The 25311-nt window shown below is 56.8% G+C and overlaps 8 protein-coding genes across 8 annotated transcripts; 2 read left to right on the top strand and 6 right to left on the bottom strand.

The window, feature by feature from the left end:
- Positions 1 to 374: 374 nt before the first annotated feature.
- On the bottom strand, positions 375 to 1374 carry CHGG_01829 (uncharacterized protein; the record flags this gene model as incomplete). Its single annotated transcript, XM_001221049.1, has 3 exons — positions 375 to 541; positions 1020 to 1062; positions 1336 to 1374. The coding sequence occupies 3 exons, from the start codon at positions 1372 to 1374 to the stop codon at positions 375 to 377; spliced, it is 249 nt and encodes an 82-aa protein (XP_001221050.1).
- A 1559-nt stretch (positions 1375 to 2933) lies between these two features.
- Positions 2934 to 4532, bottom strand: CHGG_01830 (uncharacterized protein; the record flags this gene model as incomplete). Its single annotated transcript, XM_001221050.1, has 1 exon — positions 2934 to 4532. One exon carries the CDS (start codon positions 4530 to 4532, stop codon positions 2934 to 2936), a length of 1599 nt encoding a protein of 532 aa, XP_001221051.1.
- Positions 4533 to 5122: 590 nt separating this feature from the next.
- CHGG_01831 (uncharacterized protein) lies at positions 5123 to 7498 on the top strand (the record flags this gene model as incomplete). Its single annotated transcript, XM_001221051.1, has 5 exons — positions 5123 to 5161; positions 5217 to 5276; positions 5331 to 6447; positions 6902 to 7007; positions 7195 to 7498. 5 exons carry the CDS (start codon positions 5123 to 5125, stop codon positions 7496 to 7498), a joined length of 1626 nt encoding a protein of 541 aa, XP_001221052.1.
- A 669-nt stretch (positions 7499 to 8167) lies between these two features.
- CHGG_01832 (uncharacterized protein) lies at positions 8168 to 13481 on the bottom strand (the record flags this gene model as incomplete). The annotated part of the gene is made up of 5 exons (XM_001221052.1): positions 8168 to 8217; positions 8302 to 9268; positions 9323 to 10770; positions 11223 to 12996; positions 13053 to 13481. The coding sequence occupies 5 exons, from the start codon at positions 13479 to 13481 to the stop codon at positions 8168 to 8170; spliced, it is 4668 nt and encodes a 1555-aa protein (XP_001221053.1).
- A 776-nt stretch (positions 13482 to 14257) lies between these two features.
- On the bottom strand, positions 14258 to 18725 carry CHGG_01833 (uncharacterized protein; the record flags this gene model as incomplete). The annotated part of the gene is made up of 7 exons (XM_001221053.1): positions 14258 to 14496; positions 14882 to 15361; positions 15428 to 16281; positions 16340 to 16760; positions 16813 to 18007; positions 18067 to 18220; positions 18580 to 18725. The coding sequence occupies 7 exons, from the start codon at positions 18723 to 18725 to the stop codon at positions 14258 to 14260; spliced, it is 3489 nt and encodes a 1162-aa protein (XP_001221054.1).
- Positions 18726 to 18878: 153 nt separating this feature from the next.
- Positions 18879 to 19399, bottom strand: CHGG_01834 (uncharacterized protein; the record flags this gene model as incomplete). The annotated part of the gene is made up of 2 exons (XM_001221054.1): positions 18879 to 18891; positions 19287 to 19399. 2 exons carry the CDS (start codon positions 19397 to 19399, stop codon positions 18879 to 18881), a joined length of 126 nt encoding a protein of 41 aa, XP_001221055.1.
- Positions 19400 to 19699: 300 nt separating this feature from the next.
- Positions 19700 to 21701, top strand: CHGG_01835 (uncharacterized protein; the record flags this gene model as incomplete). Its single annotated transcript, XM_001221055.1, has 2 exons — positions 19700 to 19963; positions 20016 to 21701. 2 exons carry the CDS (start codon positions 19700 to 19702, stop codon positions 21699 to 21701), a joined length of 1950 nt encoding a protein of 649 aa, XP_001221056.1.
- A 751-nt stretch (positions 21702 to 22452) lies between these two features.
- CHGG_01836 (uncharacterized protein) lies at positions 22453 to 24997 on the bottom strand (the record flags this gene model as incomplete). The annotated part of the gene is made up of 7 exons (XM_001221056.1): positions 22453 to 22575; positions 22650 to 22796; positions 22859 to 23061; positions 23150 to 23952; positions 24012 to 24578; positions 24631 to 24827; positions 24896 to 24997. 7 exons carry the CDS (start codon positions 24995 to 24997, stop codon positions 22453 to 22455), a joined length of 2142 nt encoding a protein of 713 aa, XP_001221057.1.
- Positions 24998 to 25311: the final 314 nt, after the last annotated feature.

Genomic DNA, 25311 nt, shown 5'->3' on the forward strand with positions numbered 1-25311 from the left:
GATGTGGGCGAGACCTGGCCATCTGATTCCTTGACGGGGCTGGGTGGTGGCGCCGGCGATACGGGCAACCCGTCAGCTCCAACGTCTCAAAGCAAGGATGGCGTAACAAAGAAGGGCAAACAAATGGCGGGCCCACGCAGGGTATATGCAAGAGGAAGGAAGAGAAAGGTATGTAGAAGGCAAGGGTGTGGATAACTCACCGTATGGGGTTGCCGCCCTCCTCCGTCTTGAGGCGCGACGGAGCCGCTCGTCGCGATGGGGGCGGGGCGAACCGGTAGGCATTGTTCCCTGCAGCACCAAAGTTCGGGAGCGATGGCGTGGTGGGCGTCAAGGGCAGCGGTTTCACCGTGATATTGGACTTCCCGCTGTCGGTGCTAGAGCCCGTCATGGAGCTGAAGCGGGAAGTATCGTCGGTTTGGGGCATTGTCACCGCCCTGCAAAGCAGCAACCCGCGCGGTAACAGAGGGTCGGCGGTTTAGGTCGTGGTCGGCTGCCATTCCACGCACGTCTCTTGAGTGGGATAGATGGATCAGGTCATTGCCTATAATTGCGGTCCTTTTAGGTTAGTTGTAGTAGTCACCGCCGGCATCACTTCGCCGGTGACCGTAACAACTAAAGTAAAGAGCGCTGTGCACGTTGGTCGCGAACAATTTGATATGATGTTGATGGTGCTGTGGTGGGATCAGGCGAAAAGTGAGAGACAAGCGCTCAAAGCACGCAGCCAAAACCTCCACTCACAGCAAGCTGGTGGGCCTTCCCGTCCAAGGTTGCCGCTGCGAGTTGGGTGCCAGGGTGCAAGCCAGGGTACAGGGTTTGAGGAGGGGGTTGCCCCACGGCAAGGATCGGGGTATTTCGAGATGAGAGCCCCTGTAAACTGGTCCCTTGACTACTGTGTCCAGGACACACCTTAAACGCCAGTCGAGAAGTTGGGGAATCGGTGCGAGGAAAACGGAAATTAACGGCGATACCCCAAAGATAATCCAAATGCCTTATTTTTCTCTTCCTCTTCCTCTTCTCACAATCATCGAACTCGGAGCGGACAGCTTGCAGACGGTAAGGTAACTACGGATAAGAATCTTAGCGGCACGGATACTAACATCGACGCGAACCAGTGGAGTATGGCCTGATGGGATGCCCGTTCCTACCAAAATAGTAGAGGTGCTTGTCTACTGACGGTTTCTCTGTCCTGTGCGTCGGGTAATCTCCTCTAACAGACTCAACGAATTCCCCGAAGGATCATGGACCCAAAATGCCTAGTCGACAAACCTCTGAGGCTTTTGCATCCCGGAAGGTTCCTCAAGCCTCGGGTGTCGACCTCGCCCATTGACGTCGCACAGCAGGCAGCGTCGTAAAGTCCCACGGCTTTTTGTGCATCAGTAACTTCCATTATACACTACACAGTATGACCGTATCAGATCTTACTGACTTAAAAGCGATTTGCAAATTGCCGTCACAACATGGAATGCTGTTTGAATTCCTGGTTCGGCCTCCACAGGGACCGAACGTCCCCCCACCTGCAATTGCTCAGGCAAGCCTCCGGGGACCCTGCACGGCCCCGCCCGCTTTGCACGGAAGCTCGGACCCCAGCCGACAACAAGGGCCCTCTGTCGTCACAGACGGAAGCGGAAGGCGTTGTATATACATACATATTACGCCCGAAACCGAGCGCTGCACTTTGATAAGCCTACTGGACATAGCAACAGGCGGCAAGGGTGCAAGCTCGTTTTCTGGTGACTGAGGGGATCTGTGCCCGTACAAAGTACGAAATAAGGAAATGCCAGTCCAGGCCCCGGTGCCCACTGCCCAGGCGGGTGAGCTGTGCGGTGCCCAGACGGGTCTGGAGCTCGCGTATCGAAGATCCACTTCAACCTCTGCTCAGGCAACCTACTCCCCGCCATGGATCACTTCATCGAGATCATCAAACCATTAGGGAAAGCAAAGCCGAATGAATTTGAAAGGGAGTCCTATCGTTAAAGATATGCCATGTTGGACCCAGGCTCCAACGTGCCCACATCCCACAATTGAGATTGGCCCACTGCCGACTAACTATTCTTTCATTTCGGTAACTGCCCGTTTCGAGCAAGGTTCGGCCACCAATTCACGGCCATCGCTCCAGGACAAAAAACATGGCGGGACCCGAAACCATCGTGAATTGTTTCTTTGTCCCCGGTACAGGCGTGCCGAGCCTAAATGTTTCGTCGTGTTTCGGCCAGACACCCCAAGGGGCCAGAGTTGACTCGTGTCATAGTAACTTGTGGGGGGATTATCCTTATTGGCCTTTCTTTCAATGAGCAGATTCGACTTGTCTCCTTGTGGACGAAGTAAACCTGGAATGGGTTGAATAAGACATTCATTTGTTGCCAGACGAACTCAAATCGACATGTCATCAATACATTTGCTTTCCAAGGAACCACCCCCCAGGCATGGAATATGCAAAGCATGCCAGCTCCTGCAAGAAACAAGGCTTTTACTGAGGTTGATGCAGGGATCGTTTTCTGAGCACTCACCTGAAAACCTAGCAAGAGTCTCAGAAACAACCAACAAACCTCCACAACCCCACCCGGGAAACGGACGCAGTCCGTTAAGTCAAAGGTTGGAAAATCGATAGCTCAGAATTGGAAGAAGATCATCTCTCTGTCTGGAATTGCCTTTGTTCCCACAGGCAGAGGGCGGTCAGCCCGAAACGCCGATCTCTGCACGACATTTCTCCTCCGTGACAGAGCTGAGCCAACTGCGTCTGTCGATGTGCGAGATCGCTGGCAGTTACCCGATAGCCATCCTATCCGGTGCCGACCAGCGGCCGATCTCCGGCTTTCCCTGCTTCTCCTCAGCCCGAGAACGAGACTCCACGGTTGGTGGAGTGAACAAAGCCCAAAAGCCCTGTAGCTCTATATATGTACACCCACCCCGCGCAAAGTTCCAACAACCACCCCCTAGCTCAACCCCGCCTCATCACTCTCGTCGTCACCATCACCGTCGTCTAATATGACGTCAGGAATCTCATCATTCAACAGCTCCCCAACGTCGCTGCTCTCCGTCAAGATCGTCCGGGCCTCCTCCACACCCACGCCCATATCCTCCATAATCAACCGCACCGCCAACTCCGGCACCAGCACGGCCTGTAGGTACATGGTATGGCCCCTCGCCGCGATCAGGCGGTCCTCGACCGACCGCCTGCGCAGCAGGGCGGCAAACTCGGAGATGAGGTTCTCGGTCATGGCGCGCAGGCCGCGGATGCCGTAGTAACCCGGGGTGAGGTTGGCGTCGGAATGCAGCAGGGTGCGGTTGCGGCCGGCGAGGACGGCGTCGCGGAACAGGTCGCCGTGGTGGCACGGCTCGCCGCCCTCGAGGATCCGCCGCAGGAAGCCGTAGTGCCGCGCGATGCGCCCGTCCAGCCGCGGCCACTCGATGTCCGGGTACCCCTTCTGTACCCACGTCTCGCGCGCCGTCCGCCGCCGGTGCTGCTCGCAGAACCGCCGCATCCCGGCTACCGTCATGCGCGGCTGGCTCGCCTTGAACTCGTCGAGCTGCGCCTGGTCGACGGGTTTGTTGCAGAGCGGGCAGAGCGGGGTTAGGTTGGTGGTTTCGAGGTCGGTGAGGGGGGAGCTTGAGTCCCAGATGATATTGGGTTCTTTGAATGAGTTGCCGGTGGTTTGGGAAAGGGCAACATCGAATTTGTCGTTGTCACCTCCGACGAAGGATTCCGGGAGCTCGTCCGGCATTGTGAATACCGGCCGTTGCGACTCCTCATTGTCTTGTAATTCCCTTGGAAACAATAGGTTATCGTCATCTGGCATTATCAGACGCTTCTTCCGTACTGGAGATGATTTGGCGGGTGAACCAAGATCTGGGACGGCCTTGAATTTGCGGGTTGGCGACAGCGACTCGTCTCTTAACTCCGACGGTGAGGGAGGGAGCTTGAGCCTGTACCTGTCCGGCTCCTCCGCTTCTGATGTAGGCTCCTTGGGTGGGCGCTTGAACGTCCTCGCCGGTGACGCCTTCGGCCTGGGCTTAGCACCAAACCCTTTACCATAACGCCGAGTCGCCGTCGACTTCTTGGCAAATATGTCAAGTTCAAACTGGCTACCTCGCTCGCCATCTCTCGGTGAAGTCCGCTTAGGTTTCTTGGAGGGAGGGGAGCCTGTGATGGTGTTGTCGCTGTCATCAATCGCCTCCTGGCCATTCGCGCCTTTCAAGCTTGCATTACGTTCCCCCCTAGCGGCCGGCCGTGTAGATGCCCGGGTCTGCGCGAAACGCTTTTCTGGTGCAACAGTTTTCTTGCCGGACCCTGCGTTTTTGATATCTTGCCTTGGGTGTGACTTTTTATTACGGCCAGAGCTGGCGAAGTGACTTGATGTAATGTTCCCTCGACTTGATAATCCGCCGTTGTCGCTCAAATCAGAGCTGCTCAGAGGCGGAGCATCCACATCGGTATCCTTCATGACTTTGGCGGTGGGTTTCTTGCCTATAACGGTCAAGAGGCGGGGGACGGGCTGTTCGTCGCTGAGGCCGACAAAGCGTCTGCCAGACATATCAGCGGTTGCAAGACAAAGATGCGCAAGATACGATCCCGAGAGGTAATCAGGGCACCATATGTCCGCTCTGATATGACCACCTACGGTGGCGTAAGGCGGCGACCAGCTCTGCTAGGCTTCAATGAGTAACACTCATTTGCATTTTCGAGCAACTTATGTCTGTGGTGTAAGGAAGAAGGAAGGTTGAGCGTCGACAAAAGCCGTATAGGGACCTAGCTATGGTAGCTCAGGGTCATATGAGGTGGTTTGCACTGACGGTGTTGAAATACAACCTGTACAGCCTCAAAGTGGGCAGAGAAGATTGCGTAAAAAAAAATCGTGGGTGAATACACCCAAAAACGATTCCAATTCTATGTCCCCTCCACCTCGAATGGGCAGGCGCGACATGGCGGCATTGAACGCGTTCGCAGGTCTTGACCCCTGTCCAGGGATCCACTTCTTTGTCGTGCCTGGACCACATGCAGCCTGAGGGCGCTCTGTGCGATTGGACAAAGTGACAACCTCCTCCCGACAACAAGCCAAACTTGGTTGACCTGATCGCGAACCCAACATACGCTGGTGGATAGATACAGTGGTACAACAACAAAATGGCGTCCGACATGAAGTATGCTGGGCTTCCAGACCTTGTAGGTCGACCCAGCCACAACGACACAGCGCAGTTGTGTTAACTTTCACATCTAGGACACTGGACCAGACGTCTACGAAACCCCAGAACTCGTTGACGACCAGTCAACAGTTCCAGTGCGTTTTTGTAGAGACTATAACCGCGAGCGCGCCCCAACTAACTCTCCATAGCCCACTACCTTGCGGTCGCCATCTGACAACGAGTACTATTCGGAGGAAGATGATGACGCTGAAATCTCGCGAGCGCGCCTCGACATAAACGGGGCTCGTTCGATATTCAGACCAGCAGGCGTCGACGCGACAGGTGCGGATTTCTCAGACCGCATCACCCGAAAGCGGAAGTCCTACAGGACATGGACCCGGCGGCGACGGATTCTCCCGGACGGGACCGAAGAAATAGAGGAGATGATCGAGGAGGACGATGAGCTAAACCTGGCGCGGAGGATCGCTCGGCTGAAGCGAGAAATTGAGGAGGCCAAGGCGGAGTATGGAAAACAGAAGGCCACTTTGAGCCAGCCAAAGGACGAGGCAAGCGCGGAAGACGAATTCGAATCGCTGAGCAAGGTGTTGGATGAGATGTCGGGGCTTGACCTCTCCCTAGCTTCCCGCACCATTCCCGCTCCCGCACCCACCAACCTCCCGCCCACGAATCCCGAGGAGAAGGGACCCAAGGAGCACACCGAAGGCGTCAGCTACACGATCAATCACGCGGCGAGCTATGAGCAAACACGGGCTCTCGCAAAAGCGGCCGATTTCGACAGCCGCCTCCTCATTCTGGAAAAGGCACTAGGAATCGGATCGGTAGCGATGCCCGAATTTGATGCGAACGGCCTGCCACGCGCCATTGTGCCGCTTGTGGAACACCTTCGCAGACAAATCTCGACCCTCTCCGAGGCGTCGGTCCCCTCGCTCGATACCATCAGCCGGAGGGTGCGGGCTCTAACCCAAGAGGCCGAGAACTTGGAGAAAGCTAGACGGAACGCCAAGACAGCCCATGACGCCCTTGCTTCGACGGGTGCTGCAACCACATCCGAGGCTATCCCCGCTGAGGACTCGGAGCAGACGGCCAAGATCAATGCACTCTACGGAACCCTACCAACGATTGAGAATCTCAGCCCTCTGCTACCGCCGCTACTCGACCGACTCCGATCCTTGCGGATGATCCACGCAGACGCCGCCGCGGCCTCGGATACATTGGACCGCCTGGAGAAAAAGCAGATGGAGATGGCCGGAGAGATCCAACAATGGCGCGAGGGACTGGAGAAGGTGGAAAACGCAGTCAGGGCAGGTGATGCGACTATGACGAAGAATGTGGATGTCATATCAGCTTGGGTGAAGGATCTTGAGGAGAAGATGGCGAAACTGTCTTAGCGAGCAGACCCCAATAATGATACCCAACGCGAGATACTCGTTTTACCAAACTGTTAGCAGGCTGGCAGAATTGTTTGGAGGGACGAGGGGCATCGCATGTGACATTGATGATCCCCAGCCCTTGGCCGCCAAACCAAAACCAATGGGAGAGTGGGTCAGCCATTGACCAATAAAATCAGTCGGTCGCGTTCCCTGCTGCAAGATAAATTCTCCAAGAAAGCTCGGGGCTCAAGCTTTTTCGATTTTTCCTCTTCCTCACAACCAAAAGTCAAAGGATGCAAGTGCTCATCCTGCGCCCTTTTTGTGATGGCTAGCAATAGCCATTGGGCTGCTTTGAACGCTGGCTGAAAAATGCCTACATTGTGGTTTAGGCGATGCACGTGATTGCGCCCCAGCCAGAAGCTTGCTGAAGCTCAGAAATCCTCGGAGGGGCAACTTCTTCCCCTCAACGCCGCAACACCCGGTTATGCACATAATGTAAGTTGAACAACCACCACTGATGTGTTTCACCCTCTATCTGGTTGCATGATGAAGCAAATAGCATACGTTTCCTGAATTCACTTTGATGTATTCTCTAATCACCAAGATCTCTGACAACCACACCATCAACTTATTTTCTTCCACAAGCATGGTTGCAGCCCCAGAGCTAACAATCGTATCAAAGCTACCTAGTTACCATGTCCCCAAAACCGCCCCCGGGCCACTTCAACATCTTGTACTTTGCCGCCGCCGGCTCGTACACGTCGAAGAATGTCGAGGCCCTGCCGGCGCCGCTGCCACTGAAGAAGCTCTTTAGCACGCTTGAGGAGCGGTACAAGGGCATACAAGCCAGCGTGCTAGATCACAGTCTAATTACGATAAACTTGGTGTATGTCGACGTAGATTATGAGGCTTCCGGCAACGCAGAAGAAGTCGTGATAGTGGAAGGTGACGAGGTTGCGATTATCCCCCCTGTTAGCTCGGGGTGACACACCGTACACAGCATAGCACAATAAATACAATGCAACAAGCTTATCGTTCAAGTCCGTGGTAATAATCCTCCACCATTCCCCACAATGAGCAACGGTGACACCACCGCCACAAGCACGCCCAGACCGGTGATGCTCGACACCCAACACCCTAACGGCTGTGTGCGTACCTCCCACCGTTCTGACCGGTGCAGGCGGATTTGTGAACTGTAAAGCTGGCGCGAGGAGGCGGATGGTGCAGGGTTTGAGGACGCAGGTTTGTGTCTTGGGGGTGTGGGGGATGTTAGTGGGCGAAGGTGCGTATTGGGGAGATATATGGCAATTACGGGTGTTTGTTTATGTGGCGGTACAAAAGTTTGACTTAGTTTGGAAGCCTCGTTCAAACAGAGAATAGCTCTAGAATAGGAACCTGAAGCAGATCACCCTCTAGACTTTTGGAGACCAGCCGTTCTACCAGGCTATGCCACCCTAGAAACCACGGGAAACATGAATTGGCCCAACACAAGTTACAGTATCATGATCATCATATACCACCCCCTTCCCCAGCCCACCCCTCCGGCGCTAAGTCAAGTCTTCACGATACTCCTCGCCCTCCTCCGCTCCTCCTCACTCAGCACCCACTCCATCTCCCCATCCTGGCCCTCCTCCCCCACCAACTCCTCCCACTCCTCATCCTCCATATTCGCCACCATCAACACCTGCGCCGTCCGCCCAAACACCTCCCGCACCGCATAATTCCCCTTACTAATCACACCAATCACGCCACTAAAATCGCGCTCCATGCGGATCGCCCCCGTAGGGACTCGTCCGACCGCCGGCATAGCTCCAGACGCGCTTCTCCAGCACGCGGGCGAGGTAGTCGGCAGTCAGGTCCAGCAGGGCGGCGTGGGTGCGCGGGGTCATGAGGCGGGCGACGGGCCGCATGAGGGCGTCCCAGCCGTGCTCGAACGCGCGCGGCACCTGCTCCAGCAGCTCGTCCTCGGTCTGGTCGCTCTGCGCCGCCAGCTCCGCCAGCTCCTCCTCCCCCAGCGTGTAGTCGGCGTCGCGGAACGTGTCAGCCAGCACTGGTCGCAGCCGCGGCTTGATTACTTGCTGAAAGAGCGCCCTGACGCCCTCGGTTAGGAGCTCTGTGGTTTTGACGGTGAAGGAGATGTTGAGGTTGGTGAGGCGCGTGGCGACGTTGGCGGCGTCGTTGTGGAAGGGGAACGCGTCCTGGAGTGGCTTTGTGTGCGCTGCTCCGTTAGGGTGTTGTTGGTCTGTGGGTTTGAGGAAGTTGGAAACGATGCGGTCGAGGTAGTCGTTGGCCATGTCTAGGCTGTTGATGAGGACAATGAAGGAGATGATGATGTTCTCGGGTGGGAGGTTGCCGGGCACAGAGGCTTTTGGATAAGATTCGTCGCGCATCTTGCGCTGGATCATACCAACGAAGTCGGAGCCGAGAAGGCTTGATATTGTTGGGATGACGGAGTCGATGACACCTCGCTGAGACGTTGAAATGGACCTGCGGATGACGGTGTTGACGATGTACATGACGACGTCGACGGCCGAGATGATGAACGGGGGGTTACTATCTATTGGCTTGTTCATGCTCAAGGATAGCCCGCTTGGAGACTCGTCTAGCTGGAAGGCCTTTTCGACAGACCGCCGGAAGAAAAACGTTGTTAGTGCGTTGTATGGTTCCGCAAGCTTCCCCGATACCTTGCGGCTCAGGTTGGACTTGACGAGGACGTCGGGCACGGTGAGTGGCGTGTCGTCAGCCGAACCAGGCTCCTGGAAACGGTTAGTTTCAAAACATTCAAGTCGGGCATTTATGTTCGAGCATACCGTGCACTTCCCAGCCAGGAACCGTGAGTAAACCGACCACTTCTCGAGCATGGCGGCAATCTCCACCAACAGCCCGTCCACCTCTCTCATATTGACGCCTTCATCCTCGCTGTTGCGCACATCGTTGATTTGAGCGCCAAGCGCCGGCGAGTTCACCCGCGGCGTCCCTCCAAAGCCTCGCTGTTGCGGTAGGAAGCTTTGCACTAAAAAGGAAAAGGGATAGCTTTTAACGTCCGTCAGTCGCCGGTCCACCGTCCGGTCGTCGCTCCACGAGTCCAGGATAATACCGCCCTGGACATCAGCTTCCATCTGAAGCCTCTCAATGACCCTGACCATTTTCCCCGCCCCATAATGTCTCTCCACGAGCCCGCCATGAGCTTCCACGATACGGGCAATGTGATCAAAGAGCCTCGTTAGGGCGTTGGCAAAGAATACGCCATCCTTCCTACCCTGTCCACCCCCAGGGACGGTACCTTCCTTCAAGGAAGCCCTCGCCTCGCCCGCCACGCCCTGGCAGACATACTGCCCATAGACATCCAACCCGACATCCCCCCTCCCAATCAAGGGAAACAGCTTGAAGAACCGCGTCACCTTAGCGGCATCCCCCTCCGCAGCGGCCTTCTTGAACTCCCTCAAGAACAAACTGCACAGGCTCTCCCTCGCCTGCTCCAGCGTGACCCACGGCGGGTCGGGCACCTCCACAGTCGGCACCACCGCGGCCGCAAAGCCCCCCCGCACAATATCCTCAGGCACGCGGGCGGCGCGACTAATATAGCCCGCGGCGGCCTCCCAGTCCTGGGGCGCGCCCATGCTGCCGACGACGCCGGCGACGCAGGCCTTGAGCTCGGCGACCAGCGAGACGACGCGCAGGGTGTCCTCGACGCGCTGCTTCTCGAGGTCCAGCGCGCGCACCCGGCCCGACAGCCGCGCCGCCGTGTCCGACGCCCCCGCCAGCATCGTGTTGGAAATGCCCCGCGCTGACAGCACCTGCGCGCCCAGCCCCGCCCGCAGGTTGTCGAGTCGTGAGAGTGACCGGGTGAGGTCTGAGTGGGTCGAGAGGAGGCTTGTGAGTTGGCTGGTGAGGTTGGTTTCGCGCGCGTGGAGGGCGGCGAGGGCGGTGCGGATCTCGGAGGAGGTTGTTGCGGTGCGGAGGGCGGCGGAGGGGTCGGTGTCTTTTTTGGAGGGTTGTTGTTTCGTGGAGGGGGTGGTTGTGGCCATGGTTGCGGATGTGGTCATGGTGGAAAGGTGGGCATGGGATGCGATGCTGCTGCTGCTACTGCTATTGACGGCAGGCATCTTGGTAGTTGTGGTGTTGGCGGCGCCATTGGGGAGGGCTGACATTGGTGCTGCCGTCGCGACAATGGCGGCGCATTGCTGCTGTGCGCCAGAGGGTGGAAGGTGGTTGATGATGCTTGTGGTGTCAATTACAGGGGGGACCTTCGAAACCCCTGTAGTACTTTCGATGACATTTCGAGTCAATTATGGCCAATCACCAGTCGTAAGTTTGGAATATCGTGTATTGTAATACGACATGCGCAACAGAGGCAGTCAACACCAAAGTAAAGGGCCTCTCCTTCCCGGATTTCATTTACATGCAAATAAACCTCTTCATTTGTCCCATTCATTTCAAAACATCCTACACAACTAATCGAAAACTTTCCTCCTCTCCCGGTCAATCCATCCATAAAATCCCCCTCCCAATGACATAATTCATTAACCAGGCAGTAGCTCGTAACTATCAGACAAACAAACGCAAAACAAAAAAAAGAAGAAAAAGTAAAAGAAATAACTATCCACAAACCCGGCCCAGATCACTGCCGCAAAATCTCCTTTGCCTCCTTCAAGTCGACGATCGTCCGAGCCAACCTTTCGCGTTTCTCCTTAGTACTCGGGGACTCACCCGCAATGGCCTCAAGCTGATCCGACCCCAGACCAATCACCCACTCTTGGCTCAGCACGCCCAGTGGTGTGGACGGCCCAAAGAGTAGGCGGTAGTTGACCGCCTGGTTTAGTAGATTATCAACAAACCGTTTTTTGGCGATGCCGTAGTACGCACTGAGGTCGTCGTGGAGCTTCTCGACCACATCTTCGATGTTTGACTGCTTCTCGGTGGCATTCCGGACCCGGTCCACAGTAACAAGGTGATTGCCTTCGCCGTCTTCGTGGATGGCTAATTTTTGTAGGCTTGCCACGACCCGCTCGCCGCGCGACCGTTGGCGACTCTCGTTGAAGTGGCAGTCCAGCGTGTATGGCCTGGCGTCTCGCTCCGCAGACACAAGGACCTCGGCCGCCGCCATGCCCACCTCGTATCGCCGCAGCAGTTCGTCGAGAATTGTTGTCCACAGCTCCTCACGTACGGTGCGATCCGAGCAAGCGTCGTCAAGCGCAGCCATGATGAACCGGTGGATGGCCACGATGACTCTGCTCATAAACGCCTTGCTCATGATCGGCCACTTGTTCGACTGCTCTCTCCACGCACCCGCCCAGACAGAGCTGTTGACTGTGCTGAGGTCCATACCGCGAGACCGCGTGTAGAGGTCTCTGATCCAGTCCATGATGCCATCTTCCGGCTCGCTGACATCAAAATCGTGGCTAATGATGCTCTCAAGCTCGGGGTAATCGTCTGGGTCGATGGCCTGAGCGAACTCCAGAATGGCGTTCGTGGTCGAGCAGCTCTGTGGGCCAAAATCCTCGGTCTCCTCTTCGCCAATGGTCTCGAATTCACGGAGAACTGCCATGTCCTCAAATTCCTCACTGAAATCGTCGGCAAGGTTGACCACCTGCGTCACAAGACGGAGCTGGATCGAATTCTCAAACGCGCTATCACCAGCGTACTGTGCCTCGAGCGCTTGTCTGACGCGGTCCTGGAATCTCCCAGCGATGCCGCTCAAGAACCGGCGCTGCTCGTGCTCATCCTTCCGGGAAGGACCAAGCGCATCCCGCTCCCGTTCGGCACTCTGGAGCATATCGTTGATTTCCTTACGCAGCTTCGGAAACTCTCGCCGAGCCATGTGTCCGAGGAGTTCGGCGAGGCGCGCCTTGAGCGCCTGGACACCAACCCTCTCGGGTGGAAGGGTGTTCCAAGGCGCCTGCTTGAACATGTCTTCCCGACGCCCAAACTCGCTATCGTCCTGGTCTGCGCCGCGGCTTCGTACGACGTAGTACCCCAGCGTCAGCTGCTTCTTCTTGCCGCGGACAATGTTGCAAACCGCGGCCTGCGCGCTCTGCTCCGGGACCAGGTCGGGCTTCGTCAGGATGCCTAGCGTGCGCTCGCCGTTGGGGTCGTACTCTTCCGCCATGGTCAGGATCTCCTGGTTAGCGATGTCGATGTTACTGGGGAGCACAGCCAGGATGACGGTGCGGCTGTCCTGGATATACCACCGCACCATATTCCTGACCATGACCATGTCTTCTCTGGTCGTGACGCCTGCTGTCGGGGTGCGGAAGATGCCCGGCACATCAATCACTGTCAGATAGTCGACCGACGGGCCGCAGATTTCGATCTTGAGTATGTCCTCGCTGAACACGCTGCTGACTTGCGGAGTTGCGTGCGTCGTGGATGGCGTTCGCTGGCCGAAGGCGTCATCAGATGTGTAGCCGTCCGAGGAGTGTTCGTCGGACGTATAGTCAGAACCAGAATTTGGCTTCATTCGAATGCCCATCCTGGTGTTGACCTTTTCAAGGCGTCAGTGGACATCACTCCATAATTCATCTGTCGGGTAGAACCAACCTCACGCAAGATGCTTGGGAATCTACTCCGGAAATCGTCAGGAGAGAGCGCATCTGTGCGATATCCCTCCACGTGTTTCTTGTGCGCATCGGTGGCATTGGGGCCCGGGATGATAGTGACTTCGACACGGGAGACATCATCGCGCTTCTGGGTGATTTGGGTCGCATAGCGCGTGCACAGCTCCACGTCTCGTGGAAAGGGGATGCCCGTCAAGCTTTCTAGGAGCGACGATTTGCCCGAGCTTTGGTCGCCCACGACGACGAGCTTGGTACTTGGTGAGCACAACACGGAGCTCTTGGGTGGCGAGAGACGTACCTGAGGCAACGGGACATGCTTGCCGATGTTTTTCTCACGGAGTTTATCGATCTTCCGCAGGAGGGAAGCACTGACAAGGGGGCTCTGCTGCTGATCTTGGGGATCGAGTGCCATGATAGCTCTTATGGCTGGGACCAAAGTCGGCACCGACGCGTCAAGTTCAAGGATTTAGAAAAGGTTGGTTTGTTCAAAGGGTACGACGAACCGATAACGAGAGAACGGGTGTATAGGCGTCAAACCATCTGGGTTTTCACCCCATTCTTATACCTTTCGTGCCCCCCCCCCCCCCCTTTCTCTCATACCTCCCGTGTGTAGGTGCTACAGTATATTACTTCCCACCACAAGGGGTCCTGCACCCAGACGCAGCAGGACCCCAAGGCAGACATATCCGTCCAACAGAAGCCAGAAAGAACCAAGAACACCGCAGCGCCAACCGCGACATCCAGCCGCCCGCAATCCAACTGGCAGGGGCGGACGGAGGGACAGGGAAGGGCAGGCCGGTCACCGTAGGCCTCAACGCATCAATTCACTGCAATTGCCTTCTCCACCACATATGTAGGACCGGCCCCTAGCCACGACGTAGGAGGCGCGAAGAAGGCGGCCGCTACGGTGGGCCTTAGCGGCCGGGAACGCATACATACCTCGGGAGCTCCTAGGCGGCCGGTGGTTGGATCGTGGTGCACAGCCTATCCGGAACTGTTGCCGGCATACGCAGTACACTCCACTAGATATGGGAGAGAGCACGCAAGAGGGAGAGTGGCATAGCGCGATGCGACTGTTGGCGGGGGAGGGGTTTGGTGCGGGAGAGACCCCTGTAGGCGCCCCCCCGGACTGCATGAACAAGGCTGAGTTGAAGGTGTTGTTGGTTCCAGGCGGGTGCTTGGCAGGCTTTATTGGGCTTCAGCTGAACGGCCGGCGCTTAATAGCCTCGTTTCGAGGAACTGCTGGGAGAGGATCCTGGGACGGCTTTGACTGGTAGGGGGAGGCGCCGTAGTTGTGATTTGTGCTTGCCGGGCACTTACACCGTCGTGGGTGTGGAGTCCGGGCCGTCCTGCTAGGGGGAGTGGTTCTCCACCTTCCCCGGTGCCCCGCCCCCGGCCGCACCGAGGCCCACCTCGCGATGTGAGGTCTTATCGCGGGACGTACACATCACACAATGGAGTGACAACACTCTAGGTCTAATTTTCTGGGAGTAAACTAAGGGAGATTTGCTTCAACAAACTTAATTTGCAAATCTCGGTTGTCTCAGGAGGGGGTCGAGACAACCCTGATGTGTGTGCATACCAAGTCTACAGCACCGATATATACATGTGCATATACACACCACCCATGAGAACCAAAACAACTCTAACCCAGACCACATCTATTCTCATACTCCAGTTTCAACCAATACTAAAACCCATTTTACCAAACAGCGGCCTCCCCTCCCCCCCACGACAGCCGTTATCACACCGCCTGGCTATACCCCCCAACAAACGTCCCCCTCCTCCCCTTCCCATACCTTAACCACTTACGCACTTCATCCGCCCAAAACACACTACTGCACAGCATCAACAGGCCCAGCAGATCCCTGAACGCCAGCGCCTCGGTCTGAAACACCTCCTGCAGCCAGGGCAGGTAGACGACGGCGAGCTGGCCCATCAGGCTGCCGGCGACGGCCCAGTTGAAGAGCAGGTTGCTGAAGAGGCCGACCTCGCCGCGCAGGACGCTCTTGCTCTCGGAGCGGCAGGTGAGCGCGTTGAACATGTCGAACAGCACGAAGCACGTGAAGGTCATGGTGGTGTCGCGCCGCGTCACCTCGCCGTCGTCCAGCATCTCGCGCCTGTACACCAGCATCGTCCCCGCCATGATGATGCCCGCTTGCGTGAACACGCGGGAGAGTAAGCGTCGTGTGAGGACGGCGTCGCCGCGCCGGCGGGGGGGTCGGTTCATGACGTCTTTGTCCACCGCTTCGACGCCGAGGGATTGAGCCGGGGGGCCGTCCATGATGATGTCTAAGGGGGGAAGGGGTTAGTTGATGGGCGGGAGGGGGTTGGGGGACATGGGGAGGGGAGATTTACTGATCCAAAGGATCTGCATCGCGTTGAGCGGGGACTTGAACCCTAGGGCGGTGCAGAGTAGAACGAGAGAGAGGCCGGCGGCGCTGGTGGAGAGTTGGAAGGTGAGGAAGTTTTGGATGTTGTTGAAGATGGCCTTGCCCTCTTCAATGGCGTGGAGGATGGTGGAGAAGTCGTCGTCGGTCAGGATCATGTCGGCGGCTTCCTTGGCGACGTCAGTGCCGTGCATGCCCATGGCAATGCCAATGTCGGCCTTTTTGAGAGCCGGCGCATCGTTGACGCCGTCGCCCGTCATGGCGACAATATCGCCGCGGGACTGGAGCGCTCTGATGATTTTCAACTTGTGGTCGGGGTTTGTTCGTGCAAAAATAGTGGTGTGTTCCATTGCCCTTGCCAGGTCCTCGTCCGACATGGCGTCGATTTCATCGCCGCGAAGGACCGATCTGACGGTTACTTGATTTGATGTATGCGCAGTGGGTGTCGCAACAGCCATGCCCAGTTGCTTGCCGATAGCGACAGCCGTGGTCTCGGCGTCGCCGGTAATCATTATGACCTTGACACGCCCGCGCATCAACTTTCTGATGGAACGTCCGACACCAGGTCGAGGCGGGTCACTCATGCCCACTAAACCGGCAAAGCTGAGGCCCTTGTACTGCTCCTCGACGCCATGATGAACGGGGCTATCAGCTCTGTCTGAGCCGGGGGTATTGCTTCTAGCAGGGGGCTTGTTGCTTCTGAATCTCGAGACAGGGCCGCTGGCAAAAGCCAAAACTCGGAGACCCGTGGACGCCATTTGTTCGGCTGCCTCCAAAGCCTCCTTTCGCCGCGCCGAGTCCAGCACGATCTCTCTGCTCATCCTTTGTGACGTAGGTATCGCAAGCGTCGAGGACCTTGTCGATGGCGCCTTTCATGTACGCAAACTCCTTGTCGTTCTTGCCACCTTCGGAGCCAATCGTGACACCCATCCACTTGCGCTCGGAGCTGAATGGGGTTTCAGTCACCCGGGGCCCGATGGAATCACGGACATCGTGCTCCTTGAACCGGTCTAAAAGGTCAAGCATGGCAACATCGGTAGGCTGGCCAACCCAGCGCGTGTACGTCGACGCTTGGCCCCGATTATGGGTTGAGGAGAGCACGGCTCTCGCGGCCGCGCCGTTTTCGGTGTAGTTGCGGGCAAGACGCGCATTGTTAGCTATATTTCCGATCCGCATGATTCTCAGCGCGGCCGGGCCTAGCTTGGCCTCGGTCGCCTCGTCATCGGACTCAACATCAACGGCATCGTTCGTGCCAAAATACCACATCTTGGCCGTCGTCATGTGGTTTGTGGTTAAGGTACCTAGACGCGTGTTAACCAAGACGGTTCTTCCCAGTTAAAATGCCTGGCTTACCTGTTTTGTCTGTGCAAACCACGTTGACGGATCCCAGAGTCTCGACCTTGGGCATTCTCCGAACGATTGCGTTATGCTTAGCCATCCGGTGGACGCCCAAGGCAAGAGTCACGGTAACGATGATGGGAAGCCCCTCCGGAATCGCTGCTACAGCCAGGGAAATAGAAATGGTGAAGATTTCAAGCAGCTTCTTTCCCTGGAACCAGCCGATGAGCGAGATCAGGCCAATGATGACAAAAGATGCCTTGCTCAACTGCGACCCAAGGTCATCCATTGAGAGTTGCAGCGGGGAGCGAGGGCTTTCAGTGCCGGACACGCTGGCTGCGATTGTACCAAAGTGTGTATCGCCGCCAGTTGCAAACACGATACCCTGCCCATGCCCGGATTTCACCAACGTTCCCATGGAAGCAATATTGTGAGGCCCGTCATGGTCGACCCTGGCATGTCCCGAGTGTCCGTCTGCGGATCCTCCGAAGGATGGTTGGGGCAATTGCAAGCTAGCATTTCCATAGCTGGGAACGCCGATGGCACGACGCGGCCGAGTGTTCGCGGTGACCCTGACGGGCTCGTTCTCGCCTGTGAGGTTCGAGGCGTCGATGGTCAGATCGGCGGCTTTCGTCACCCGGATGTCGGCAGGGATACGGTCGCCGGTGGTAAAGAGGACAAGATCCCCAGGTACCAGTTGGGCGGCCATGACCTTGGACGACGTTGCCTCCAGCACCTCTTCTTCGGGAGTGACCGAGCCGGATGTTGGAAGGTCAGGAGTTTTGTCGCCTACTGGCCAACTCGGCGAGCGCCCGCTGGGAGAGGCGTTGGGTGCCTGTTTCCGCACAAGATGGGCGTGGTTCGGAACGAGATGGTTCAGTGCCTCGATCGACTTTTCAGAGCGATATTCCTGTACAAACCCCACGCTCACCACGATGGTCACAGCAACCGTGATGCTCACGGCATCGTCCATATTCCCCACCACGATCGACGCGCCGGCAGACGCCAAGAGCAAGACGATCAGTGGTTCTTGGAACTGTTTGATGAATCGTAGCCATATCGGCTCGGGTTCTTCGTGCGGGATCTCGTTCGGGCCGTAGTCGCGTAACCTCGAGAGGGCTTCGGCGGGCGTAAGGCCATGGGTGAGCGAGGTCTTCAACCGCGAGGCGGCTTCGATCGGAGTCAGGGACGAGTATTCATCGGCCACGGTCTAATTGAGGCCAATTAGCATGTCTGCGCGCATCCGTATGAACTACCCATAAAGCGTACCCTTGACTGCGCAGACGTCGGTCGAGGGCTCATCCTCGGTGAAGTAGACCGCAACCGCTCCAGCTCGATAGCGGAGCCTGCTGACCCTGGCTCTTGCGAGTTTTGGTAGATCGGCAGGGCATCCCCATTATCTTTCCGCGTAAATCGATCCATCCTAGAGTCCGTGGGAGAGGCAAGTGACGGCACAGGGCGTGGGCGCAAAGGACCCCGAGCGGGAGTCGATGGTCGAACCGGGCGTCATGAATGGCTGCAACAGCAGCAGGGGCCTGAAGGTTTTCCGGCACAATGCAAGAGAAAAGGAAAGGAAAAATAGATAGTTATCCGCTCTTAATCAATACATCAGAAAGGAAGCAACGCCCATTACCGGCGCAGGTGACTTTTTTCCCGTTTCGAGGCCCGGTCGAGAGTTGGAGGTGGACACCTAAAGGGCTGAAGGGATACAATGGACCGAGCCGAGACGTTGCTCATGGAACGTGTTTAATCAAGGTTTGCCGTTCCCTGTCCCGCGCGGACCTGCAGACAGGGGTGTGTGCAGCGAGGAGCCAGGCACCATGCGCCATTCGGCTTGGCATCTGCTGACAGTGCATTCCACACTCGCGCTGCCATCTTCGAAAGTTCATGATCATGCTAGCCTTGAAAGACATATTTGGGTCGTCCATGTTGAGGCCGATATCGTGGAGTGATGAAAACAGCAGGTAGAGGAAATGTCTAGAATGGCAGTAGAGCTCAAGAGGCACCTCGTGGTACAAATTCTGGCACTATATAGGTACCTGGTAGGTACCAACCTACAAGTAGGTATCTTAGCAGTCCAACTACAGATTCCTGCTAGATATGAATACAAATCAGCTTAGGTGGTTACCCAGGACCGGGAGAACAAAACCCGTGAACCGAGAATGTGCCCATATTTGCCCTCTATGGCAATAACTTAGAAGGGCTTGCCACTATACTCGTGGCAAGACTCCTTTGGAGAACGTTGGGATTTATGTCGTGTATGTGAGACAGTTGTTCGCTTTCGGACGGTGCAGGTGGCACACAAAGCTTGACCTCATACCTCGTAACATTAGGTAATTTACGACCGTCATTACACCGCCAAGCCGCGCTCTCAATACTGATTCACGTGACTGTGCTGCCTGAACCCGAGTCGGTGGCTGGTGGGGCACCCCAGCCTCTCAAATTTCGCAGGGGCTTGATTTTCACTCGAGCTCGTTGCACGTTCCCACCCGTCGTCCCTCTGTTCCGAACCGACAGATCCCTCCCTCTTCACCTCCAATTCGACCCTCTTCCATCTCGACCATCGCTTCTTGCTTGCTACCGCATCCGATCCGATGCCCATTGCACTACCAAAACCGATCATTATCGACAACCTTGACAGGTTTTCTTAATCGCGCGTGCCCTGAACGGTGTGGCGAAACTTGCCCCAGCGCGCCATTGTCCAAACAACGCAACGCGCCTTGCCGTGTTTACCTCTCCATCTCCCCGACAATCCGCCCGCCTTAGCAACTGCCCCGCCGTCGCGTCCCTCCTATCGCGCGCGGACATCTCCGTCCATTTCACTTTTTGACAATTGTCATATCGCTACCCCTCTATCTGTCATTGATCTACAAGTCTTGCTTCTGTTGCTGCCGCCGTCGCTATGTTCTGGTCCGGGACACTGCTCAGTGCCACCGGCCCCTTGGCCAAGGCATGGCTCTCCGCCAACCAAGAGCGCAAAATTTCCAAGGTCCAGATTCTGCAACACAACTTGCAAGACAGCGTGGACGCCATCATTGCCCCCAATGACGCCCCTCTCGCCCTCCGCCTCAGCGGCCAGCTGCTGCTCGGCGTCGTCCGCATCTACAGCCGCAAGGCGCGTTATCTCCTCGATGACTGCAACGAGGCCCTGATCAAGATCAAAATGGTATGGTTTTTGGTGAGATGCATTTTGCAGAGCAGTATACTAACGCGTCCAGGCTTTCCGATCCACCGGCAACCATGACATTCCTACCAACTTGCACCCAACTGCCAAGGAGGCGCTCATGCTCCCCGATACCATCACGCCCTACGATAACCTCGACCTGCTGCCGCCACCGAGCTCCGAATTCCTTGCTTCGCAACTCGAAGAGGTGACAGCGACTCCGATAAGCAGCCGCAAAGCTGCCGTCAGGCCAAGCAACCGCGACATCAACCTCCAAGAGGACTTCAACAACAGCCAGTTTCTGCAAGATGCTACGGGCGATGATGAAGAGTTGGCCTTGGCAAACATGGACGACCTCGACCTAGAACTCGACTTTGGTATGGATATCGATGAGCGCCCGACCAAGCTGATGGACAAGAGCGTGGAAATCGGCAGAGATGCGCCTGCTGCTCGGCCGGTTGAGGAGGACATGCTGAGCGAGTTGGATATGGGGGGCCCCAGCAAGGACCGGCAGGCGCGCGAGCCGTCCCTGGGCCTCGATCTCGACTTTGGCGATGGTATTCACATTGCCGATGGGGAGGGCGATATCCAGATGGGCGACGATGATCTTCAGTTCAACGTCGGGGACGAGTCTGCAATGCCCGGAGCTGCACGCCCGGACATGAGCCGCGCGCGGATTTCTGAGTCGCCGCTGTCCGATATTGACGAGGACTTCGCCAAGGAGGTCGAGATGGAGTACAGCCGGCACATGAACACGGACATGTACGAGCCGGGTGATGACCCGACAGCATCCATGATTCGGGCGCCTCAGCGGCAGAAGAAGAAGAAGCTGCTCCAGCCGGACGACCAAACAATGCTGTCCAACGCCCAGATCAAGGAACAGCAAGCGAAGCGCGACAACATCCTCAAGCCGCAGACCTTCCTGACGCACGATCCCTACATCGTTGGCCTGATGGATCTGCAAAAGAATGGCGGTTTTGTCAACAACGTCTTGTTCGAGGGCCGCAGCAATGGTTGGGCCCCCGAGCTCAAGGGCCTCTTGTCCCTTGGATCCATCCGACCTAACGTGCTAAAGCGGAAGAGAGATAGCGGCGTCGCCGACATGGACAGCGAAGATGAGCAGGGCGTCTCAAAATCGCCGCGTCTAGAGCTTCCCGAGGATGAGACGGTGCTCGGCCTCGACGTGTCCATTGCGGGCAACCAGAGCATTGCCGCGGACGGCACGGTGCTCGACATCCCCGCGGACGAAACCGCCGTTTTCCACGGTGACGATGAGGACGAGCGCCCCGGCTCCCGGGGCGGTGCTCCCTCGAGCCCCATGCCCAATTTTGACGACACCACCATGCCCATTGTGCACCCCTCCGACAGCGGCCCTGTGTCCATCGGCACTAAGCACGCCGTGCACATCCTCCGCGACCTGTTTGGCGCCGAGGCCGCCACAAACGCCGAGAAGCGCAAGAAGACGGCTGTCGTCTTTCAGGAGCTGCTGCCCGAGAAGAAGACCTCCAAGGCCGACGCCACCAAGATGTTCTTCGAGTGCTTGGTGCTCGCCACCAAGGACGCCATCAAGGTCGAGCAGCCCGAAGGCACCCTGGGCGGTCCCATCCGCGTTCGTGGGAAGCGCGGGCTCTGGGGAGACTGGGCAGAGCGCGAGGCTGGGGGCGAGGCCGCACGCGAGCCGCACCAGAACCAGCCCGAGAGTGCTGTGCAGTCGGCTGCCGCGGTGGCTGTCGAGGCGTAGGGGTCTTCTTCTGTGGCTGATGCCTAAAACGGTGCTCCGCGGCGCCCTGTAATGTTGGCTTCGGATTTGGTTCGTTGTATTGCATAGATTCCTTGGTGTTTCGGTTTGGTGGCATGTTGAGTTGGGCATCGGGTCTTTGTTTACTTCCTTCTTTCTCGGTCGTCAATACGACCGAGTGGCGTTTGGCGCTCCGGGAAACTGGGGATACCATTGTTGTACGGCTCAGTCTGGTCTGGGACAAAATATGTTGGTGATGGGCAGGTCCTCGTTGGGAACGCGAGGGCACGGTTAGGGTACTGTTTGTGGTAGTGACTTGCATGAGTATTGGCTTGGAGGACGGATTATTGGGCAAAGAGACCCCTGTCATTGCGCTGCCTTGATGGGTTTGGAGACGGTTAGGTGAACTTTGTAGCTGTAGGATACATGCAACTACAAGGTCTGGTTAGATAGCGGTTGAATTGAGACAATTTAAATAATGTCTGAATGTGTTGGCGATGTTGGCTTTCTTGACTGTTTGTGGCACTATCTTAAGACATCTATATCCATACTCTGGAATCCGTCCTTCAACAGCAACGAACTTTTATGCACACCCGAGCGAGAAAATAAGCACGATCAAGATTGACAATTACCACCCCCATATCGTCTTTGACCATGTCAATTGAACATGCTTATCCACATCGGCGAAGACAATAATTCAAGCTAGACAAACCTAACTAACACTCTCTCTCCTGCCGTTCCACGGTCAAACCACTTATACCTTCAGCTTCTCCGTCCCCTCCGCCAGCCTCTGCTCCTCCTCAATGCCGGAATACTTGTTAATCCAGCCGAGCACCTCGCGATGCCAGACGAGCGAGTTCTCGTGCTTCAGCACCCACTACAAACAAAACCCAAAAATCAGCACTGCACCAAAAACTCTTCGCTGTAAGAGGTAAGACAGGCTAAACTTACGTGGTTCTCGTCGGGGAACATGAGCAGCTTGCTCGGCACGTTCCTCGCCTGCAGCACGTTGAACGCGGCCAGGCCCTCGGTGATGGGCAGGCGGTAGTCCAGCTCGCTGTGGATGGTCTGCTCGGCGTGGTCGTGGCCATGGCCATGCTTTGATTAGCGAAAACGTGTACCACAAAAATATCTGGGGAAGGGGAAAAGGGGGAACTGACCAACTGCGGCGTCGCCCACTGGTCGATAAAGCGCGCAGGATCCCACTTCTCGTACGCAGGCCGGTTGTCGTACAGGGTGCCCTCAAAGTCGTGGATGGGGAAGAACAGCTCCTCGGTACACCACTGGTTCAGCGTGCTGAACACGCCGTCGTGGCACACCAGCGCCTTGAACTTGCGCCCGAGCGGGTGGCCCTGGATCCAGTCTGTGGTTCTCATTAGCCGCCGTCCATCGCTCCCCTATATATATCCCATACGTGGAAAAAAGAAAACAGAAAAAAAGAAGAAACTCACTAATCATAAACCCGCCATAACTCGCCCCCAACGCGACCGCCCTCTCCCCATCCACCTCGCCCATATTCTCCACCACCCACTCAAAACACCTCACCAGATCATTGTACGGCCTGCCCCCCCACTCCCCGCGAATCCCGTCCTGCAGCGCCATGCCATAGCCCGTGCTACCCGTCGGGTTGGGACACACGACCACATAGCCCTGTTCCGCAAAAACAGCCGGGTTCCAGCGGGTGGACCAGGAATTCTGCCAGGCGCCCTGGGGCCCGCCGTGGATGAGGAAGCAGAGCGGGTATTTCTTTTTGTTGTTTTCGGCGTCGGAGGGGGAGTAGGTGGAGGGGCGGATGACGAGGGCGTCGATGGGGTAGGAGTCGGCGCCGCCTGGGCCGGGGACGGTGATGGTGGAGATGGAGTTGGGGGAGAGGTTGAAGGCTTTGCCGTGCTTGGAGGCGGAGAAGAGGACGGTGGAGGTGGCGGTGGCGGGGTCGGTGACGGAGTAGCAGGCGTTGTCGATGAGGGAGGCGGTGGTGATGAAGAGGTGGTGAGATTTGGCGGTTTGGGAGGCTGTTTTGTTGGAGGGGTCCGCGAAGAGGTAGAGGGCGCGGACGCTGCCGTCGGGGGTTTTGATGGCGGTGGGGAGGGACGTGCCGGCTTGTGAGGGGGTGGAGGGGAGGGAGAAGATGAGGGTGCGGGCGCGGTCCTCGGCCGTGACGTAGAGTCTGGCGTCGTCGTGGCTCCAGAGGATGGACTCTGGGCGGCTGTCCCAGCCGCCCGTTGCCGTCGTCGGTGGCATAGAACTCCTCCGTCTTGTCGGGGTGGGCGATGTCGGGGACGAGAAAGGAGGCGTGGCTTGTCGGACTCGTACTGGTTGCTGCGCATGCGGGTGAAGGCGACCTTGCGGCCGCAGTGGGAAAAGACGGGACCGTTGGAGTAGCCTTCGAGGCCGGGTGTCTTGACGATTTGTGGGGAGGGCGGGTTGGGTTCGGTGAAGGTTTTCAGGGGGATGTAGTAGAGGTCCGTCTTGGTGTAGATGGCCGGGCTGAGCTCCGGGTCTTTGGCCACGAACACCAACCCCAACGGGCCAATATCAAAATCACCGGTGCCTCCGAACGGCGGCACAGGGGAGGAGAGCTTAGTCCCCGCCAGAGCATTGTGGAGGGCGTTATCTCGGAGTGAATACTTGTCGTCTTTCTTATCGATCACACCGTAGAAGAGGGAACTGGCGTTCTCGGAGTTCCAAGAATCCCAATGACGGACGAAGAGGTTGGTGTAGACTTTGGCACTGGATTGCGGCTTCTTCTCCGCCTCGGGGTTGTGCAGTTTTCCTTGGGAGGTTGTCGCAGCCGAACAGACAAAAGCCACGGTGCCGTCCGAGAGCTTCTTGACCTTCAGATTGGAGATGGGGCCCTTGACCGATCCAACTTCATATGGCCTAAAAGCAATGGTTAGGGCCGTGAACAAGCCACCCCTCGGGGTCATCATACTCGGATCCGTTAGTCCAGGCGACCAGCGTGGTGTTGCCGTTGTCCCCACTCTTAAGATAGAGAACCACTTCATCCTCAACCCAGACAGGCTCGCTCGCGCCAGTCCCTTCGAAGACGGTGATCGAGTTCCCAGAGTCGATTTCGAGAATTCGGATCTGGGGAGAGTTCTTGTGCTCCTCGAAGCAGTATGTGGACATCTGACGAAGTTAGCTTATAGGCTCCTCATATAGTCTCCGCAAGTATAAATGGTAATTAAGCCCCATACCGTATACAAAACCAGCGTCCCCGAGGCATTGGGCACTCCCGACGATCGTCGAGGTGCCGAGAGCATCACCTCGGGGGTGAATTTGTTGGCTGTGAGGGTCATGTTGGTTTTCGTATGGAGGGACCACAAACTAAAGTGGATGATGTTGAATGGCCTGGTATGGTAATTGAAAAGAATTGAGAAATATTCAGGATGGATAAGAAAAGGTATAAATAAAATATAACCTTGAGTGAGCGTCAGCTCTCAAGGGCGGGCCAGTCCATCTCAATGAGGGGCAACAAACAGCTTGGCCCCGCACCTTGACGGGCAGCTCCAGCACAACCGCCAGAATAGGCAGGAGATTGATGGATTGCGTAAAGAGGCTCATTGCACGGCAGGATAGAATCGGCTGTAGGTGGACGGACTAGTGTATACTA

The sequence above is a fragment of the Chaetomium globosum genome, genomic scaffold (assembly GCF_000143365.1).
Source record: "Chaetomium globosum CBS 148.51 scaffold_1 genomic scaffold, whole genome shotgun sequence".
Classification (NCBI taxonomy): Eukaryota; Fungi; Ascomycota; class Sordariomycetes; order Sordariales; family Chaetomiaceae; genus Chaetomium; species Chaetomium globosum.